This window comes from Zeus faber (assembly GCF_960531495.2).
Source record: "Zeus faber genome assembly, chromosome: 13".
Taxonomy (NCBI): Eukaryota; Metazoa; Chordata; class Actinopteri; order Zeiformes; family Zeidae; genus Zeus; species Zeus faber.
Window position 1 is genome coordinate 12,447,600 of NC_137198.1, and position 17,260 is coordinate 12,464,859.

Below are 17,260 nucleotides of genomic sequence, written 5' to 3' on the forward strand. Positions count from 1 at the left end.
ACTTCACGTTGGTTTCTTGCGATATTTCCAAGTGCCTTGTTTTCGACAACATAGAACAAAACACATTTACAGTTAAGGCAGAGTGATTTACTACTTGTTTAATAACTGTAGTAAAACAAATGTTTGTGTCTGAACGCAATCTAACTTGAATAAGGTCTTATTAAAGACATTCATGGACAAGTACATTTTAGATTTCATGGACAAATCATTTCAAAGATTATTTTAATGTATACTATGAAATTTATACATCTTTCCAACTTCTTAATACTTAAAATTGAGGGTTTAGTATGCTTATGCTTTATTGCATTTTGATATACAATATATGTACACATATAGATGATTTACCGTCAATCTATTAATTTGAGTAGCAATATGCCTTTAATAACATTGAACAATATGCCCATTTGCATTGTTTCGATATTATACAACAGCAAGGTGCGTTTGTGGACATATAAAATCAGATTCCGAGAAGCGATTCCACCATTTATTTTTCATGATAGTCTTACATGAATCAACTTCTCCATAGCATCCCAACACTGCATTGATACAAATAAAGCTTGAAAATCCAAACACAGGCATCAAGTCCTTCAAGTGAAATGTTTGTCACATTTTCACAGCAGTAAAATGCTTGTAATAGGCTAATGAGACTTGTACAATGTTAATCAATGATATACATGTATATAAATATATATACATACACACGCATATACCATGTGTGTTTATGTATCTGGTATCCATATACCATGAATACCACATAATTAAAAATTAGTTTAATTAAAAAAAAAAGTGAAATAGTATTTGAATATCCCCAGATCCCTTTATTTAATATGTTTTTCTCTTTAAATCTAGTTTGGCAACATAAAGGTAGTAAGTATAATACCATCAGAATTCTACGAGCATTAAAAACCAAAAAAACAGTTGAGGAGTAAAACCAAAATCACTTGTGTGCACAGGAATGTAAATGGTGCCAGCTAAAACTAATTTCCAAGTAGTAGTTCACCATTAGTGTCTGAAAGGAAGAGGTTGGTTGGGGTGGAGGTGTACACGGGTCTTTCCAGAACCACCACGGGTCTGAGATACTGAAGCTGCTTGATGGCCAAATCTCCACACCCTGCCAAGGCCTTGTCCATGATAGACTTCAAATTTTTAACTGATGTGAAGTCCTCGGTCATGGCGAGGGCCTTCAGCGGTGGAGAGCGGCTGCTTTTCCTGCGGGTGTGAGAGACCCCCGACTGTTTGTTCTCTTTGACGGACCAACTGTGCTTGAACGAGTCTTTGTGTTTCACGGGGGTCATATCGTCCTCCTTAGTCTCTTGGATGAATTTGAGGAAGGAAGACTCAAAGCCCATGGGTTTGTAAGTGGCTATGTCAAAACTATGACTGGGAGGAAAGTGAGGCGGGGCGTCCTTCACGTTCGACGGGTGCTCCGAAAGTTCATTTTTACGCTTCAGCGGTTGGCGGACCAGGGGACTGGACGCAGACACATACTCTTTCATCATTTTTCCGCTGTCTTTGCTGCCCGATGTGTCTTGAAAACTCTCCTCGCCGGTGAAGCGAAGCGAGGACGGCGGTGAGAGATCGATAGTTACGGCAGGGAGAGTAGGGTTGGTGTGCCATTTCGGCCACTCTGGTTTGCAGCCATTCTGCATGGTTGCAGCCGGCTCCTCCTTGTGCCCACCGGTGCTGGGTTCACCGTACAGTACATCATCAGCACCAACAAGGATATTCCGATCCATGGGTGGCAGCTCCTCCTCCGGAAAATGTAGCGGGTCCTGGCCGCCCCCATCCAGTATTTCCCCTTTAATGGCGTTGAAGTTCATGGGCGAAGGTTTGCTAGGCTCCTTTTTGTGACCACCACCGGGCGCGCAGTCTCCATCCACGGCGGGCTGCGCCGACTTTCGCTGGATTAATTCCTCCAGCGCTTCGGCGGAGAAAAAAAGTTTGCCTTTGTTCTTGAGGACGTGCGCTCTTTCCATAGAATGCACGACGTGGTAGTGCCGATGAAGGCTCTTCAGGTATCGAACCACGGAAACACAGCCCTGTACCATGCACGGGTAGGCCAGTCGTAGGCCCCGGTCTTGGCACATCTGGAACGCTTCTTCGTGAGAGCGGAAGGAAAAAGTGCTCTCTTGCTTAATTGGGCTCCGGCTTCTTGACACTTTGATCTTTTCTTCCGTAAACTCCGCCCCGGTACTCGGCTGCTGGGTTTTGGGACCAGGCTTCTGTAACTGTGACGCACGTAAATTGAGTTCTTCTTTCTGGGGACTAGGTGACGCAAGAACAAGCTTCTTTTGGCATCCGCTGATTGACTTTTTGTGAGTGCTCTGCAGACGCAATACGAGTGAATTATAGTATTCGCAGTGAGTATATAAAATGTGTTTCTTAAGTGCACTTTCTAGGTTGAAGACTCTGGCACAACCCTCGTACTTGCATCGTATCGGCTCCGGCTGAGAATGCACATCTCGAGTGTGACGCACTAAGCTGCTTTTCAAGTGGTAAGAGACCTTGCAATTAGCAAAATGACATTTGTACTGGGGCTGAGGTTCGTCACAGCTGGAGACGGGCCTGTTCTTTGCGGGTTCCTTTCTGACATCTGCATTCTGTTGAACGTCAAGATCATTCTCCAACACCAGCTGTGAGCGATTGTACTGATGCACAAGCTGCAGGTGACGCACAAGCCCCCCTTGTGTCGAGAAAGCGGCATTGCAGTCCTTGGCGACACAGTGGAATGGCTTGTTGAATTTAGTCAAAATGTAGCACATGTTACTTTTGGCGAGCAGCCGCCTGGTGGTCCGGACGTGTCGTGGGGTCCTATCGTCACTCTCCACCTTTGGCTCCTTGACGTCCCTCCCTCCTCTTTTCTCGGCCTCCTCTATTTCTTCCTTCTCGGACGGAGAAGGCTTGTCAAGATGTTTGCCATTCTCCCTTTTCACAATGCCCACTTTAATTTTCTGACACCTCTGCTGCGGGCTGGGAACATCCTTGGAGTGGGGCTGAGGCGTTTGTTTGTCCGACTGGGTGGTAACGCTGCCATTATGTGGCACGGTCGCACAGAAAATCTTCTCGAACGCGGCTTCAGTGAATTTATGCATTTGAATATAGTGGGCCCTCAACACTCTCTTTTCTCTGTGACTTCTGGAGCAGATGTGGCACACGTAGGGTTTAAAGGACGTGGTCTTCCAAGAAGTCAGCTTTCTGGCATGTTGTACACTGTGCCCATGCCTGTATACATAGTGTCGCAATAAGCTGAAACTCTGTGCTGTCCTAAAGTCACAATCCTGTATTTGACAAATGTACGGCTTGGCAGTGACCATCAATTCACCGCTACCAACTTTAATATTCTCTGTTTTTATAATAGATCCCACTTTGACCGTGTCCCCAGAAATGTCCGGTCTCTTTTGAAGCAATACAATTGGAGTATTAGCCATGGCAGACCGGTATAGCGAAAGGTATGATTTATTTGATTCCGAGCTAGAGTTGGAGCTCGCTGGCGGAACAATGCGAGAGCCAGCGGAATTGAGGTCCAGCTCGCTAAGCCTGGTAAGAATGTCTCTCAGAGCATTGTTTTGTGAAAGGTTTGAAGAGTCATTTCCGTTGCGATTCAATTGGTGAGAGTCTTTTGTTTCTTGGCCGGCCCCTTGAGGTGAAAACGAATTCCCCTTCTCCGGGCTTGTGGGCTCCGTTTTTACCTTTTGCCCTTTGAACTTTGAGTCATGCTCTTTGTCATGTCTGTCTTCTTTGTTCTCTAACTTTAGATGCTCGGGGTGGGCACATTTGAAATGTCTCTGGACATCTCTGGCTCTGGAAAAGGTCATGCCACACTTCTCAAACCCGCAGGTGAACTTGCTTCCGTCAAAACACACGGCCACCGCGGTTATCATCCCCTTGGGCCCTTTGCAGCCGGACGGGGGCAGAGGGGAGACGCAACTTGTCGAAGAGGTCAGGTCATCACCGATAACCTCCCTCTTTGGTACAGGTTCACCAGACTTCTTAAGATCAATGGTCTCCTGTTTAATCATATTAAAAAACTTCTGTTTAGCTTTCCTCTGAGTCTCAAAGTCTTCCTCAGAAAAGGTTATGCCATGAGTGGATAAGTGATCAAGGAATTCCTTCTTGGATAAGTAGAATTTTTTACATTCGGGGCTGGTGCAGCTGAACGCTGCGTCTCGGAAATGCTGGGCTTCGTGGTGATACAACTGTCCCAAGTCAGAGAAGGTGGCGTAACATCCTTTGAGCTCACACTGGTAGCTAAGCTGATAGCCGTGTATCTGTTTGTGCGTGACCAACTCGTTGGAAGAAGGAAACTGAGCACCGCAGCCTATAACCGTGCACATGTAAGGCTCATCGTTAAAATGAAGTCTTCGGTGCTTGCGGTGGTGGTAGGGGGATACAAAATGGCGTCTACAAAAAAGACACTTCTCACGCCTGTCCCTCATCGTGTGGAAATGTTTCACATTCTCATCCCCTTTGTGCTCCGCATTTAAGTGGACATACAAATACTTGGAATGCTTGAAAATCTTGGTGCAGTTAGTGCCCGGACATGGATACTCATCCCGGTTTTGGAGCTTGAAGTTAATGTCAATGTAATCGAATGTGATATGCTCATCATCCAGACACTTTCCATTCACTGATTTGGCTTGTTGCACAATATGGTGTAATACATCTGGATCATGTGTAGACTGGTAATATAGCATCAGAGAAGGGTCAATTTTTATCTCACCAGGTTCAATGTCATCCTCTTCATCTGACGGGTTGGGCAACTCATCTGTCGTGTTATAGTCGTTATCAAAGTCTGCGGGCTTACGAACATGCTCTTTAATGTGAGGGACGAGTTCCTTTCTGCTCTGGAACCTCTCCAGGCAAATTGGGCAGGGGTGGGTGTCATGAGCTGCATGTCTCTTAGAGTGGTGTATCGTTTGCGATTTGCTAACATACTTCCTGCAAATTTTACAACGGAACTTATGCTTCTCCATTTCTAGTGCACTCTCTTTTTTAGAAGGAGACTTTCCACTATCACGCTTCTCCTCATGCCCATCAACAACGCCGTTGAAATGGTGCTGGAGGTCAAGTTCTTCTCCTTTCACCCCGGTGCTATTTCCACCCTGTGTGACATAGTCAAACCTCTGCTGATTTTTGTCCTCCTCATCCTCCTCCGAGTCTGGCGTCATTCCTAGAAGGGTGACGCACTGATACTTCAGAGTTTTCCAGTCCCAGAACTCAGGGTCAAAAGGCCAGTACGCTTTGAGTGTCAGGAGCAGTTCACAGCGCAGCGAGTTGGGGATACGTCCGTGTTCCAGTTCATACTTCTGGTCGGGGCGCAAGAAGATTTCTTCGAGGCGGCAGAAAACCTCCTGGCAAGGTCCAAGGAGAAACTCTGTGAGTAGGCAGGCACGCGACACCTCAAGGTCATCTGAGAGAAGGCAGGACACCGCCTGACAGACAGATATCCTGGGTTCGGAGTCATTCTGCTTCGGAAGCTGGAGTGCTTTAACACAAAGCTCTACCGATGAAGCTCGTCCCAGCTCTTCTGTCTGAAAAGAGAACAACAGCGTCTCAATCTGTTTCAGTAGCTTAAGAACCTGTTTGACTATTATCATCATCATGACATTTGTGGGGCCATATTCATTAGACTTTGACAATCAACAATCATCGTTAACACAAAATGTAAAAGGGTTATCGTGATCATAATTCATACCTCTGCCCGGATTACGCGGACCAGAAATAGCAGATGTTGGACTGTTTTGGCAATGGCACCTAGCTGAAGGCATCGCTCCAGCAGAGACTCCAAGGAAGGGTCAATCTTTCTCTGAAGTTTACTCCATAGCAGAGTCAACTCCCTTGCAGGGGGTTGAAGACAAGAGTGCTATTAGAAAACATTGACAAGAAAGCTCAATCCTGTTTCTGACTAATTATACTGATCCATTAACCAGAACACCAAAATGCTTTTCTGAACGCTTGGGGGGGACGGACATAAACTGTACAGTTTGACCTGTATTCATATATGCACCCTACAGACCATCTCTGGGAAGGCACAACATACCAGGAGCAGTGAAGGCTCGGCTGCTGCAGCTGTTGCGTCAGGAAAGTGGTACACAAGATAAAGGCTGTGTTTTCATCCGCCTCTTTCTCCAAATTACATGTGATCTCCAAGACATCCTTACAGTCAAGTCTTGATATCTGTGAACAGGGGGAATGGGGTTTAGGTATTAATAATTATCAAAGCAATACTAAAACACAAAATGGAGAACATAATATATCGTCGATGAGAGGACAGAGTAATCATGTGCAGCTATTCAAAACAGATTCCGTTCTTAAAGGGCAACTTTAAAATAGGGGTGTGTGAATGAAAAAGATGGGTGTTTTTATTTTACATTTAGATGTATGTTTTCCTTCATTTGAACATAACACTTATTAGTAAGGATACCTATTTGTAGTGAAATTGATGAAGTGTTGAAATACCTCTGTAATGGCCTCCTCGTTGGGCAGCAGGTGGCAAAGCAGGGATACATAGGTATTACGGAAGGTAGCTTGGTTGGAGATGAGGCAACATTCACTGCAGGCCTTGGCCAGGACTACAGCCTTGGCCACCTCATTAATCTTTTCAAGGTGCTTCACCCGCATCTCCATGAAGCCTTCCCCCTCCAAGCTTATATACGCATTAACTGCAAATGAAGGAGTGAGGAGAGATGCCTAAGGTTAGTAGAGAAACATTCACAGAGTTGTTGACAAATGCTTGCAACTCCAAGGCCAACTGGGCAAAAAGCAGTGGGCCAACTACATGTTGCTGCTGCCTCTGAGCAGCCTAAACCTGATAGCTGGATGCCAACCTTCCTCTGGGTTGGTGTGCTGGCCCGTGAGGAGCGCTGTGAGGACGGGGTTGCTCCATGCCCCCCCCTCTCCTGTAATCTGCAGCAGGGCCTGGAGGTCTGTGCTCCCAAACCGCCTTAAGGTGTCATGGGCAATCTGCAATACACAGAAGTGGGCAGGAGTCAAAATGAATAGATATGAATTCAATTGTAAATTATTGTGCTGGTGGTGACTTGGCTTGTAATTTATCATCATTTCTAATCGATGGCATAAATATGAAGACACTCAAAGGAGTGAAACTCTCAGAAAACCATTGCAACTTAATAGATTAAAAATTACTTGAGTACAGTACTGGTTGGTATAGCCAAAACAAAACACCAAGTCAATACATTGGAGGGACTTATTTTTACTGCTTCACAATGTCTCAGCCTTAAAGCAACTGAGAGTTTATGGGTTAATAAGTACATTCATTAGATTTCTATCTAATTACTTGAGTATGTATCCAGTCACTAGACAAAAAGGCATTTACCTGAACAGAGTTATGAAATTGAACCCAGGCTTCATATGGAATATCATTTTCAGACACTGACAACAGCAGTTCAAAACAGCTCCTGGAAGCAAGAAAGACATTTCTGTTCAATGGCAGGACGGACTCGAGAACCTCTGCTTATGTAGAAAAATAAATAATATGTGGCTACTGTGTTGTTTCGCTAAGGTACTTTGACATCAGGGTTGACAACTATAACTGGAAAGTGCAGCATCACCCCAACTTCTTTCTTTGTTGGCACCAACCGCATTTTGGCTGGAAAATTCTTCCTCACCTGACTTGTTTTAACAATTTTTGAATGAAATGGACGCATTGGCGCAGCGTACGGGTGCGGCTTGCCGCAAGTGCACGCTTCCTATTAAATCCATGTTAATCCACTGCTACGGCTCCACGGCTCCAAACTGTGCGAGGTTGATTTCTTTTTTTCAACTGCCAGCAGCTACACAGGCATTTTCCATAGAAACACGAGATTAAACTACATAGAAATGTTTTGGTAAAGAGTGAATTTTTTTTTTTTAATGTGTTCTATATGACATTGTACCAGAGACGTAGAGTTGCTGTTGGATTGGCTTACTGATCAAGACCTGTTTTAAATATAAAGAACAAAGTGTCTGTATGACTGTGGGGGGGGGGGGGGGGGGGGGGACGCTTCACCACGGAGCCGGTGGAAATCCTGCTGTGCGCTGCGCCCGTACGCTGCTGCGCCCGTACGCTGCTGCGTCCGGTGGACTACTACTGTAATTTGCCCAATTGAACAGGAACCAAGATTCGATTAAATTTTTTTTTTTCTGGCACACTGAATTGAATAAGCTATTGGAATTTGACATAGACAATATTATTGGAAATCTGTCAGCCCCATTAAAGCATTAGATTTTGATTCATATCCCTGATCCCCACCGCCCTCAAAAATTACACATTTATAATACTACAATTAATTGGGACTAGGGCTGGGTGCTGATATTAACTGATAGAATGACAATATGTTGGGGATGACTATCATTGTTTTTATAAGATATTCATACAAATTTTTTTTGAGAAACAACCATTTGCAATGGGGATATTATGACCAAGCTGGTACAGGCATTGTAGAATAATGCAGCTTCATAGAAAAATATAATCACAATAACCAAAATCCGAGATGATTTCTAGCCTTAAATCACGATAAATATTGTACACACACACACACACACACACACACACACACACACACACACACACACACACACACACACACACACACACACACACACACACACACACACACACACACACACACACACAACTTACAAAGCTAATCTTTTTAATACAAGGGCCACGCTGTCGGACTCTGCGGTGAGGTGGGAGCGGGCAGCAGCAAAGCAGTTTATGGACAGGCAATAGACCTCCAGCAGAGGAAGGCCGTGCTCCACAGAGTTCCTACTCCCAGCATAGTGCATCAAGGCCTGTAAACAGATACAGACGTACATTAAAAACACAGAAAAGAAACAGCACGCAGCAAGATCACCAAAGCAACATCGCTTTTGCAAATTTCAGATGAAAAGAGGATTTTGTCTAGACACCTGAAGGAGACATGTGAGGGATCCCAGCTGGTACTAGTGGGGGGGCTACTACTGATTGGACCTAAGGGGATTTGACTGAAGAGGAGGAGGGGGAAAAACCCCCCCCCAAAAAAACGGAATTAAAATAAATGCAACGGGTGAAGGTAACAAATATTATTATTTCACCTCTGCATATATAACACTTTCATTTAAGTGCTCAGTAAAAGTTAAAATACTAAGCGTGTAACGATTCACCGATATGAATTGGAAAACGTTCAACGTTAAAGATGCGACTACATCCATATGCCGATCCCTGGATCGATCTATGTACCACAAACCCGTTGATGGCCCGATTCTAAAGTTGGGAATCCGTTGTCTGATGCTTTGCTGCCAATTCTACTTCAGCTGCTGCAGGAGACTCACTGATCTAACGTAACAAGTCATGCTACTTGGAAAAAAAGAATTATTTGTTTTGTTTGGAGACTCCCTTAGTTGGGTTTAAAATGTTTGCTTCGTACAAGTAGAAACTAACAAAAATAAATGGATCTACAATAAAAAGCGGTGCGGCAATAACGGCGCAGCGCTGTCTGGAAAAGAAAGAAAAACTCCCCTCCAATTCTGTGAGTTAGCTTGACAGTAAACCTAAGTTGTGTAGTATATGTGATACACAGGCCACTAAGAAAGTTCCAGGACATCGGTATACCCACTTAGAAATGGACAAGGATATGTAGCAATATAGTTTTGTGACAGAACCTTTCCTTAAGTGATTTTGATTTGCAGTTCTCGGGTAGAGTATAACTGCAATAAAATAAGTTTTGCAGGGGACCTTATCGGCTATAGCCCCGTCAGGATTTTGCATAGCACCGGCACAGCCCCTCCAAGGATTTCCTTACAATTTTACATTTTCATTGAACATTTAAAATCAAAAAACTAGGCTAATGTCCTACAATTATTTTATGGTTTACATTAATTTAAGACTGATAATTTGTACAACCAATAAGTGTAGAGCAGTGTTATAAATGCGTAATGGAGAGGGAGCCATCTCCACAGCACTGTGCGTCCTTTGTCAGGGTGCGTAGAGCAGAAGTTCCCAACCACCGGGCCATGGACCGGTTTCGGGCTGCGGGGCATTTGCTGGCGGGCTGGAATTTTTTCAGAAGCAATCTCCTCATGGTGGAGCGGCTCTGCAGCAGAGCCGCTCTGCAGCAGAGCCGCTCCACAGCACGATCCGTGCGATCTTTTCTCCAAACAAAGCAAATAAAAACTGTGTTTTTATTGCAGATGTATTTTATTTACTCCATTTCCTAATTGAACGAAATAAAAAGAGCCCCATGCAAAACGAGGAGACCTTCTCACTCACTCTCTTACAATGGGTCTGGGAGGAAATCATCACAGTATACCCACAACAACAAACTAGACTGCACCACCAGGTTTACATTTTTCATTTTACATACAAGTAAGAAACTACGGGAACTAATTAAATCAAAATCCTTCTCTAAATCCCTGTTCAGCCTGAAGACTACACTGCATCGCAACGTGCTGTTCAGAGCTTCAACTGATTATGATATTGTAATATTCTAGACAGTGGAAGAAGCCACACAGTTGTTATTACACACTGAGGTTAATTGTTATCTTTCAGGCTTCTGTTTTGGCCATAACCACAACCCAACCAAAAAATTTCCCCCCAGCACTCTCTCTCTGACTCGACAAACACACCCCCGCACCAGATCGTGTACACACATTCCCTCTCGTGAACTGTCCGAAGTAAAACACATTATAACTGACAATTAACAATATTCCAACACATCCAGGGTCTCAATATATATATATATATATATATATATATATATATATATATATATATATATATATATATATATATATATATATATATATATCTGAATCACAATATATTCGATATTAATTATAAAAACACTTGGGATTCCATGGTCTTTTATGAAATATATGTATTTGAAGGTAAGCAATGCCATTTTGATAGAATTGGCTTATTTTAATTTATAATGTAAAATGAATGTCTACATTGAACAAATGTTAAGAACTGTATCAGATTGAATCACACCAAATCTTTCCACATTAAAATGTATCATCCCTGAATCGTATCGTAGCCCATGTATCTAGATACGTATTGGATCGTCTTATAAAGGAGAGATGCACACCCCTAGAAGATATTTGAGAAAGTCATCACAATTTAAGGTTGTTTAAACGACTTGAAAGAGCTAGAGAATCTTAGTCTCTGCTCCTTTAACATCGAATCACGACCAGCATCCCAAGAGTCCTATTTGCCAGATGGCAGGCGGTGGCTTGGTGTCAGACTGGTGTCTATAGCGGGACTAAATTAATTCCCCTCAGTCTAAATATGTAGGTCTCTATGAAGGAAGTGAATGAAAATAGTTAAACCTTGGAGACCATCATAATGAAACCAGGAAGACCTACTTTCGAATTGAAGAAAAGTCAACACAATCAGAAGATGTACAACACAAGCAATAACAAGAAACAAGATATAATAATAATAAGAGTATGCATGCAATCCTATTTAATTTTTCATTTGTCTAATAATCTTCCCAAACCTACATCAATTTTACCATAAAAACATTTAAAAATTGGGATTTTATAAACAGTACCAGTCAAAAGTAATTTCATAGTTTTAACGTCCTCACTATTATTCTACAATGTAGAAAATAGCAAAAATAAAGAAACCCTTGATTGAGTAGATGTGTCCAAACCTATGACTGACAGTGCATATTTACGGTTTGGTGATTTCTGCCAGTCAGAAAACTGAACCCCCTTTCCCACATGGAATCCGTAACATTGCTGGTTAAAAAAAAACATCCAGCAAAGGCATTAGGTAGTTTTTCCACACACAGCCTCCTTTACTGAAAAGTTCCATATGGAGTCTGTTCACACATAGATGACTGTTCTGGATACATTACATCATTCCCACGCGATGGGGGTGTCTAATATCACGTGACACTCGGCAACAGCATTGATTTTTGGACCAGCGCTTTGCTCCTCGTCTCCCCGCCCCGCTGACCCTTCCCTCTGCTGACCGAGAGGGGACGGACCGCCCGTCTCCGGACACAATAATCCTAAACTCAAAGTTATGAAATCTGTGTGATAATTTTCTACCTGTCCTATGCTCTCTGCCTCCGGAGAATGAATATTCTACACCCGTTCTCCCTCCCCCACTCCTGCTCCATGCTGCAGTGTCACCGGTGAGGAAGCCAAGCGTTTGTGCCCGATATCCCTGCATGGTCGCACAGCACCCCTAACCGTCAAAAATACGTCTAGGGTCTAAGTGGAATTTTTAAGAAGAAAAATAATAAAAATGTATGAATATAAAGACTTGTCTCTGTAAAGACTGGACGTGTACTGGAACTCAACATTTTACCGAATGTTTTTTTTTCTCTTCCCAAAAACAAATAATTTTTGAAAATATTTGTACGAAATAAATATTCGTAAAAATCCACTTTTTGTGATTCATTTGGATTCGGCTCCACTTCTTCTTTACGCAAATGTTACTGCTTCCATTCCCAAATACTTCCATTCACAGCTGTTCCGGCCATTTGCTAGAAATTATACTACTTCAAGAGTGGGGATATTTACGGTACAACCTTTCGTGACGCCAATACGGAACATTACCAGCAGATGATAAGTCCAAGTGGGAAAATGTGCTTGAGAAACTGTATTTCCCTGTACCAGCACTTGACCACATAGTGAACTTCTGGAAGCAACCAACGTCTTTTGATCAAATAGCGGTAGCAGATATTGAGCTACTTTCATTAGTATTACACATGTCTAACATTTGGAAGAATTAACTCAGGGTCTCTCCAGGTATCACAATTCAATCCAATACATAAAACTCGTTATAGACAAAAAAAAACAAAAAAAAAACCTTAGACCGATTCTCTAGTATTAGGTTCAGAAGAAGACTTGTGGTTCACCCAGAAATGAATTATAGTTTTATCAGCAACGTTGACTGACCCAGAAGAATTTGACTCGTTTCGACGAAAAGAAATGAACAAAATCAGACAAAATGTTTATGTTGAGATCAAGACCTCATACACTCACATTTGAGACTGGTCAATGGCTTTTAAGGCCCAATATTGGTAAAACTGAATTCAAGACATTTTACGGACACCCTGGGAAATGAAATTATTTTTAGGGGGAAAAAACACCACCACCGCTCATTTCATCCCAAAACCCACGCACCTGACACCAACTGAAACACTGGGTAAACATTTGCATCTGCATACAAAATAATGCGTATACGTTGAAACAAACTAATCTACCCCTCTGCCCCGCCCGTGCATTTTTTTTTTTTGCACATCCTGCCTTGGTAACATGGCAAGAAAAAAAAAACAACAACTTGTTTTTAACCGAAAGCAACGCATTGACTAAAAATGGGAATGCAAATACATGAAATAATAATTACAAAACAAAAAACTAAAAACAAAAAAAAAACACACTGCAGCCCTGCAGACGCGTGCGTGCTAAAACCTTCCACCGAGCGTCCAATGCACCAGTCACTTGTTCCCTGACAGTTATTGACAATAATAAATACATCTATGAATAAACACACATATAAACAAACGAGGGCTCCCCGCAGCAGCTCGGCCAGGTGCTAGCGGTTTGGTTAGGCCAAAGTGCAGCAGCTTGTCGAGCTTTTCATTATTTTGTTTTTCATTTTTTTAAGCGCTGTGGTCCGTGGTGGAGCGCAGCGGAGCACCGCCGCCGCCACAGGAGGAAGTCCCCGCGTACGCGAAGGCGCCCGGCGGGATGAAACCGACCCCCTGGCGCAGAGCGACGCTGGGTGAAAACAAGCCTGCGTGCTAGCCTAGCTTAGCTGGTCCGACGTTAGCTCTGGGATGGCGCGTCTACCTGGCAGAAGTTGTCGCAGTATTCGGTGGAGGACGCGGCCGTTACTTCCTGGTGCCTCAGAACGTCTTCGAATGCCCTCAGCGTGGCCAGCAGTGTCTCCATTGCGACGAGAATGTCGTCGGCCTCGGCGCTGTCCAAGGCCCCGCTGCCCCAGTCGGTCTCCGGGTCGACGCTACTCTCCGCCATCTTCCCTCTCCTCCGCGGCGCGTAAGCACAGTGCGGAGATGTCACGTGACGAGAGCCACTCTGCTCGTATGAACCCCGAGGAAGATGACGATGATGATGATGGTGATGATGATGATCATTATTATTGTTGTTATTATTATTATGGTGCGAAGGCTCAAACACCCTACTGTTATTCTATGTTTATTATTATTATTATTATTATTATTATTATTATTATTATGGTGCGAAGGCTCAAACACCCTACTGTTATTCTATGTTTATTATTATTATTATTATTATTATTATTAGGGTGCGAAGGATCAAACACCCTTTTATTATTATATTTGTATTATTATACAGTATGTTTATTATTAATTGTTATTATTATTATTATTATTATTATTATTATTATTATTATTATTATCATTATTATTATTATTATTATTATGGTATGAAGGCTCAAACACCCTACTGTTATTCTATGTTTATTATTATTATTATTATTATTATTATTATTATTATTATTATTATTATTATTATTATTATTATTATTGTACGAAGGCTCAAACACCCTACTGTTAGTCTATGTTTATTATTATTATTATCATTATTATTATTATTATTATTATGGTATGAAGGCTCAAACACCCTACTGTTATTCTATGTTTATTATTATTATTATTATTATTATTATTATTATTATTATTGTTATTATTATTATGGTGCGAAGGCTCAAACACCCTACTGTTATTCTATGTTTATTATTATGATTATTGTTATTATTATTATTATTATTATTAGGGTGCAAATGATCAAACACCCTTTTATTAATATATGTTTATTATGATTTGTTTATTATTATTATTATTATTATTATTATGAGGGTGCGAAGGCTCAAACACCCTATTGTTATTCAATGTTTATTATTATAATTATAATTATTATTAGGCTGCAAAGGCTCAAACACCCTACTGTTATTCTATGTTTATTATTATTATTATTATTATTATTATTATTATTATTATTATTATTATTATTATTATTATTATTATTAGGGTGCGAAGGATCAAACACCCTTTTATTATTATATTTGTATTATTATACAGTATGTTTATTATTAATTGTTATTATTATTATTATTATTATTATTATTATTATTATTATTATCATTATGAGCGTGCGAAGGCTCAAACATCCTATGTTTATTCAATGTTTATTATTATAATTATAATTATTATTATGGTGCGAAGACTAAAACACCCCATTGTTATTCTATGTTTATTATAATAATAACGATAATAATAATAATAATAATAATAATAATAATAATAATAATAATAATAATAATAATAATAATAATAATAAAATATTACGCCACTTGTTCTAGATCTCCATGCTCCCACCAGTCGCTTTTACGCATTTCGGTTCATCCATAGACATTGATCTTAGTCGTCGAAATCTAAAATTGCAGACCAATCGGACTATGCGTCTAGTGGCGTCACCAACAGGTTAAAGCTGCACGTTCCGCGCGGCCACGTCTGGCATCGCGTCGTATGATTGAAACGCTTCTCTGTCGCTCTGTCTTCTCTGCTTTTGACACTGTCAGTCACAGCATACTCCTGTCCATACTCTCAAGTGTGGGCATAACGGGCAGTGCACTTTCCTGGTTCGAATCTTACCTTACTGGGCGCTCGTTCAGTGTGACATGGCAAGGCCAGCTGTCTGTGCCTCACAACCTCACCACAGGGGTGCCCCAAGGCTCGGCGCTAGGACCCCTCCTCTTTGCCATATACACCACCTCACTGGGCCCGATCATCCGCTCACATGGCTTTTCATATCACTGCTATGCGGATGATACTCAACTCTATCTGTCCTTCCCGCCCGACGACCCCACCCTCTCGACGCGGATCTCGGATTGTCTCGCTGACATATCCACATGGATGAAGGATTATCATCTTCTACTAAATCTGGCGAAAACGGAACTGCGGATCTTCCGGCCAAACAACCCTAACCCTAACCCAACATTGATATTAAAATCGACTCTCTATCTCTTGTTCCTACCAAGGCTGCAAGGAATCTAGGTGTCATTATTGATGACCAAGTGACATTCTCAGACCATGTTGCTGCCGTCTCCCAGTCCTGCCGCTTCGCACTATTCAACATCCGAAAAGTCAGGCCGTACCTGACCCAATATGCCACTCAACTGCTGGTACAAACCTTGGTGATGTCCCGTCTCGACTACTGCAACGCTCTCTTAACAGGCTTGCCGGCCTGTGCGGTGAAGCCACTGCAGATGATACAGAATGCGACGGCGCGACTGGTGTTCAACCAGCCAAAGAGGGCACATGTCACTCCGCTGCTCATCGAGCTCCACTGGTTACCTGTAGCCGCCCGCATCAAGTTCAAGTCTCTTATGCTAGGCCACAGAGTGATTGCTGGGAATGCTCCCACCTACTTAAATGCTCTTGTAAGAACACATGTTGCCCCCCAGGTCCTGCGCTCGTCAAATGAGCGTCGCCTGGCTCTGCCGGCCATACAGCCACGGAAATCCAGGCTATTCTCACTGTAGTTCCACGTTGGTGGAACGAGCTGCCAAAAATGACCAGAGCAGGGACCTCCCTCTCTGTCTTTAAGAAGCACTTGAAGACCCAGCTCTTCAGTGAGTACCTCCTGTCCTAACCTACAATTACTTAGCACTACCTAGCAGTATTTATTGTTACACTGATGTCTCTGTCGCAATGTAGCTTGAATGTTATTCTCCCTTGTAAGTCGCTTGGGATAAAAGCGTCTGCTAAATGACTAAATGTAAATGTAAATGTAAATGTGTCGTGTGATCATCTCTGACGTCATACAACTGACTGACGGTCCATTTAACTTACAGGAGCCTAAAAGTGGGGTTACCTTTGTACAATTGAACTTGGTGTATTGAAAGTAACACATACAAATCCACCAACGAGGGCCGCTACAGTCATTATCCTAATTATGCAGCACTGAATTGGCCTAATCTCCCATGCGGCGTGACCTTCAGGCATGTGTGCTAACGATTACTGACTCCTGCTTTCACCATTTCCGCAATTTTGAATTGTCTGGGGGGGGGGGAACTTTGGACATTTTCCTCCTTGGCCGTTTGTCCAATTTCAACCAAACCGTGTATACTGGAGTCTTTGGACCTTTATTGTTGAAGGTGGCCAAAAAAGTTCCGAAATACCAAAGCAAATGGAAGGAGCGGTCTCGGCGGCAACGCTCGGTCCGGTGTGAAACCAAACATGCTTTTTGTTTTTTCCCCAGACTCGGCACATTATTC

General features: G+C 42.4%; 1 protein-coding gene across 1 annotated transcript; it reads right to left on the reverse strand.

Moving 5' to 3' along the window:
• Positions 1 to 259: 259 nt before the first annotated feature.
• Positions 260 to 13,977, reverse strand: rlf (RLF zinc finger; the record flags this gene model as incomplete). The annotated part of the gene is made up of 8 exons (XM_080012609.1): positions 260 to 5,531; positions 5,696 to 5,837; positions 6,041 to 6,177; positions 6,460 to 6,662; positions 6,828 to 6,963; positions 7,337 to 7,418; positions 8,642 to 8,796; positions 13,792 to 13,977. The coding sequence occupies 8 exons, from the start codon at positions 13,975 to 13,977 to the stop codon at positions 978 to 980; spliced, it is 5,595 nt and encodes a 1,864-aa protein (XP_079868735.1). The 3' UTR covers positions 260 to 977.
• Between the last annotated feature and the right edge of the window lie 3,283 nt (positions 13,978 to 17,260).